The sequence below is a fragment of the Perognathus longimembris genome, chromosome 5 (assembly GCF_023159225.1).
Source record: "Perognathus longimembris pacificus isolate PPM17 chromosome 5, ASM2315922v1, whole genome shotgun sequence".
Classification (NCBI taxonomy): Eukaryota; Metazoa; Chordata; class Mammalia; order Rodentia; family Heteromyidae; genus Perognathus; species Perognathus longimembris.
The window spans coordinates 66,025,248-66,030,261 of record NC_063165.1 but is presented as its reverse complement, the minus strand read 5'-3'; the positions used below and the strand labels follow the sequence as shown (position 1 = coordinate 66,030,261).

General features: G+C 39.3%; 1 protein-coding gene across 2 annotated transcripts; it reads right to left on the bottom strand.

Annotated features, from left to right (window-relative positions):
• Positions 1-354: 354 nt before the first annotated feature.
• Positions 355-4,727, bottom strand: Dnajc19 (DnaJ heat shock protein family (Hsp40) member C19). Of its 2 annotated transcripts, XM_048347057.1 has the most exons (7): positions 4,580-4,727; positions 3,718-3,769; positions 3,570-3,643; positions 2,721-2,800; positions 2,166-2,236; positions 1,391-1,468; positions 365-467 (listed from the first exon to the last, which is right to left on the bottom strand). In XM_048347057.1, the coding sequence occupies exons 1-6, from the start codon at positions 4,580-4,582 to the stop codon at positions 1,398-1,400; spliced, it is 351 nt and encodes a 116-aa protein (XP_048203014.1). In that variant the 5' UTR covers positions 4,583-4,727; the 3' UTR covers positions 365-467; positions 1,391-1,397. The 2 variants fall into 2 exon arrangements, with proteins under 2 accessions (XP_048203013.1, XP_048203014.1); XM_048347056.1 differs by having other exon boundaries at positions 355-1,468.
• Positions 4,728-5,014: the final 287 nt, after the last annotated feature.

Here is a 5,014-nt window from a genome sequence, read left to right as displayed (position 1 = left end):
TACCTGTCTGGAAACAGGTACTCTGTTGGAATAAAAAAACTCAATGGTATTCAGCCCTACTGCTTACGTCTTCCTTTCCAGTAAATGGATGACGCCTGTTGGCATATTAGCACAGTGTTTTTCAAAAATCTGCTTTTTTTTGCCAGGGCAGGCTTTGAACCATGATTTTCAGATCTCCATCTCCTGAGGGGCTAGTATTACAGGCATGAACCACCAGCACCCAGTTATGTGCTCTTAATACCAAGCTTATCACATCTGTTTATTTCTGATTAAGATGGCTTCCAGCCACAGTAGTGAAGTGTTCAATGCTTTACACAGCAAAAGGCTATGCTATGCCAGGGTTGAATTATAGTGATGCTGAGTTGTGTTAATGAAGGCATTCTTTAAACAAAACCATGCATAAAATCAGGCTATTTATTGACTGGTGGACAAGTATAACCAGAACCTCACAGGAACCTGCATTTCCCCTAGGAACAAAGTGTTCTGTAATTGCTAATTCAGTGTTCAACTATAGTTCCACCTCCCCTGTCCCTAAAATTGTTAATTTTTAAGAAAGGACTCCCCGCCCCCAAACAACAACAACAAAAAAAAACTATAAGGAAGTTCAGATGGTTGCTATCATGATTTATCAGCTTCACCGAACAAAAGTTGGGATTTACTGAACAAGTAGTTTGCCTTGTGTTACATAGTTCCTCTGTTAAAGATCCTTAAGTAAGTTTTGTTAGACTGTCACTTGCCTTCATGCCATATAAGTTTATTAGTATGTAAGTTCTGAACAGTACTAAGAAATACTTTGGTAACGAATTTTAGTATAACCAATACTGTTTAGTCTTGTCCATAATTGTAAATTCAGAGTTATATTTAAAAAACATACAAAAGGAGAATTTATAAGTGACCTGTACCTTTTAAGAGGCTGAATACATATAGATTTACCTTTGATTTACTGGAACTCTGCTGTCAATATGTAGATTTTAATGTATGAAACCTGAATTGTTACTGATACATATCTAGGTAATCTCTTAAAAGTCAGTGTTGCTACTCACAGCATTTTAAGTAAGTAAGTGAGCAGCTTAACAGTGGGAATTCCTTAATACTAATGACTACACCTGACTGGTATAGGGCTCTTTTAGAATAAGGGCTTTGCATTAAATACCACACAGACACCAAATTATTTGCTAAGTAAGTGTGTTTCTATTCAAGTGGTATACATCTGTCATTATTGAAAACTAGCCCCAAATGCTAATATTTTTAATGTTCTCAAGTTAAATAAAATATACTAAAGGTTTGATTTAGCTTGATTGTGCTAAATCATTTTTTAAAACTTTACATTTGAGGCATTTATTATTAAAAGTTGGTACTCAAAAATTAATATGAACTTAAAACATGATAAATTTACTTCATTTTTTAGCTTGACCTTCTAGTAAATCTTTAGCTTCATTGATTTTGGCTGCTATGTAAGGAGATCCTCCTATGGGGGGAAAAAAAAAAAAGACTTCATTTTAGTTCCTTTTTCTCTTTTCCTTGCATTGTCTCCCTTTCTAATACTAACAGGAGCTGTGTGTTCCCAAGATCAGCAAAGAGCTTCAGCATGACAAATATAAATTTAGCACAATTTTCTTTAGTCCAACTGAAATAGAAGACCTGTAGATGTTAATTTCATAGACCGCTAGGTCAGATATCAAACAACTGCTATCATGTTTAAAAAAGTCAACATCTTCTCTTCAAATATCTGTTAGTAAAAGAATTGTGCACTGAAACATGGATTATTATAGTCTTTTAGTATAGAGAGGAATTATGTCCTTTCAGCAGTCAGACTACTGAAAAGTCTATCAGAATTGCTCAAAGTATATACAATAGAAGAGCAGTTTTATTAACTAAAATGTAACATTTTTAATGTTGAATATAAACAAAAAAACCTAAAAGCTAGCAGTATTAGTATCTGATTGCTCCTGGAATTCACTTTTACCATAAATGGAGACCTTAAAAGCGTTGTTAATATTGACTGCTACTATTTTTCTGTTCATTCTTTAAATAAATTTCAGATTGTATTCTTTTTAAGACACTAAAAATAAGTGGACCCAGACAGTTCACACACAGAGATTTAAGCATTTATAATAGCCAAGAGCTAGTTCCAACAACACATTTTACAAGTATTTAATGATTACCTTTGTCTGGGTGGTTTAAGAGCATAATTCGTCGATGAGCATCTCTTATCTTTCCTTTATTGGCAGTAGGGCTAATTAAAATGGGAAAAAAAGCTAACTTTAATCTCTTGAATCCCATTACAATAAAGGGCAATTAAAAATGCCAAAACTACAATAAATCAATAGTACAAAAAAAACTGATTACAAGCTTCCATACAAATGCAAATGCATATTCTATATTGGAGAATTAAACTGGACCTTCATAAAGTAAAGCATTTTCAAATATGTAGTTGAACACCAAATTCAAACTTTACAAAAATCAACACTTCTCTTACTGAAATGGAAAACTACTTGGAAATGATGGCAGGATTACTTCCTAGAAAATATCTTCATTACAAAGAACAGCAATGTGATAATCAGTTTAGAAGTCTTTCATAAAGTCTTTCAGTCCCGATGTGTTAGACCTTAAAAATGTACATAGGAACAACAGCAAGGCTCCATGGACTAAACCTGAAAATAATTCTGGGCAAAACTCACTGCCTTAACTGGAGAAAAATTATAGTGAAGTTATTTTACCTTACACCTAGTATTAATGCTGCTTCCCGTTTTGTCATTTTGGGTTCAAATCCACCTCTGTAATAGCCACTGCTGAAGGCCTGAGAAAGGAAATGAATTTCCATTAATGAAATAAATGGAAAATTTTCACAGGGAGTGTAGTCACAGGAACAACTGAAAAATGAGACATTACAGAGAGCTCTTTAGTTTTACAGATAGCAACAAAGAATAGCAATCATTAAATATTTTTCCCCAACCATTATAACCGATCTTGGGAATATAATAAAACTTAATATGTGGAGAACAACGTGCTATCAGGTCCTTTCATCTCAATAGGTAAGAAATTGTATTGGTAAGATTGACACATTATCACCGCATAAAAATATTAATAAGCCATCATAGCCATATTGTTTTCCTTGGTTTAAGACAGATCTTATGTTTCCCAGGCTCAAATGATCATCTCACTTTAGCACCCAGAGTAACGGATTACAGGCTTGTACTGCTTTTTCACATCTTGGTGCATCTTGCTGTATGTAGGTCTTGCATTGGCCAGTTCTAAGGCCACACACTAAGAATACATAGATCTCTTTTCATCCCTCTGTGCTTATGGCATGAACAAGATGAAATAAGAATGTGGACACAATAGTAGATGAAGTAGTGAAATAATATATAAACTCGTAGAACTGCACTCAGTTCTACACACACCACCCACCCATACTTGCCAAATAAAAAATTCTAAAGATAGTACTATTACAAACTTTACAACCTGTACACATATTCTGGGAAAGCAAGAGGAGACAAAAGCAATCACACTGAATTTCACAGATGTTTGGAACTTTAGCAAAAAAATAGCAAGGAAATAAGTCTTACAGATTTTGGTAGGCTTTGAAAAACTTGTTTTACTTGAGGCTCCATATGTTTCATGGCTTGTAAAACATAACGGCCTAAAACCAAAAGCAATATATAAATTAATCCTGAATCTTCCTACTTCATTTCCATTCCCAAGTCACAAACAAACCTGCAAATCCTGCAGCAGCAATCGTCAGCCCAACTGCTACCACTGTACTGGCCTAGTAAAGGAGAAGAAAAGCATATACTTATTAATTCCGCCCTTATGTCCATCCTTACTCATTACACACTTCAAGAAGAACTGTTTGTAAAGCTATTTTGGGCCAATGATTTTTAACTTGCGTTGGGCATGCTGGTGACTCATGTCTGTAAATAAGAGCACTCCTGAAGCAGGGGGATCACAAGTTCAAGGTCAACCTTGAGACTTTTCTTGATTAAAGAAAATAAACCTTTCACTCTTTATTAAAATACACAACGTGAAAGTACGAATTCTCACTAAAGGACATGCCAACTTGCTCTTATTTACTTCTACCACAATGAAAGGATGAGTTCTACTTCACCTTGAACACTCGAACTTGATTAAGATTCAATCGAGAGGAGTGGAAATAAGATTTCTGTTAGAGAAGGGAAAAACTTTAGAAGGATCCCGCAAAATTCCCAATTTGTCAACACTCGATGTGGGTGAAACTAGAAGTATCTTAGTACCTTTCAGGGCGTCTCTGGCACTATCCCTCCTCACTCGCTGTCATCAATCGAGGAAGGGGCATACATGCTCAAGTAACAGGGCCCAGGCGGACGACAGACCAGACCGGGCCTCTGTCGGCCCTTAACGGAGTCCACGCAGAGCGGCGCCGTGGAGCCCTGGTGCGGGAAAGGCCCAGGGGCTGGGACCCCGGCAGGCCACAGGCGGTGCGAAGACGCCAAGGCCCAAGGATGGGCCCGACTAGGGCCCATGGCCGCTACACGCCTTCGGCGGGCTGGAGCAGCGTGGAGACCTGGGCTCCGCCCGGACGCCGGCGTACTGCACTCACCATGGCTCAGCGCGGCTGTTCTGCCTCCACCGGGAGTGCGTCTCATGCCCGCCCCGAGGCCTCGGCCTTTACCTCAGGCGCAGCCCGGTGGCCCCGAGCCCGCGGTTCCAGGAGACAGGCGGAATACGGCAGTGGCGGCCGCAAGCCAGCCGGAAAACTGTCGTAAACTGCGACGCGAGGGAGGAGGCTCGGTCGCTCGGAGGCGGGGGTGGGGGGGTAGGGGAGGACGCGGCTTCCGGTGGGCAGTGCCACCTTTTGGGCTGGAGGCGGGGCTCCCAGGGGCTCTGCTCCTTGCCCATAACTCAGGACCCGCAGGTTTTTGTCCGAACTGTCTCGTGTTTGGAAGAGAGCGAGGAAGCACTTCATAGTTTTACTCAAAACTAAGCGTCGTCCGACCTAGCACTTCGTCCCGTAGCCATGTACAATTTGTTTCTT

Bases quoted from the DNA above. Each gene is read 5' to 3' on its own strand.
- Dnajc19 (XM_048347056.1), bottom strand. The intron at 3,644-3,717 runs GTTTGTTTGTGA...TTTTGGTTTTAG, and splicing joins TGCTGCTGCAGGATTTGCAG to GCCGTTATGTTTTACAAGCC. The intron at 2,237-2,720 runs GTAAAATAACTT...CATTTTAATTAG, and splicing joins GCATTAATACTAGGTGTAAG to CCCTACTGCCAATAAAGGAA.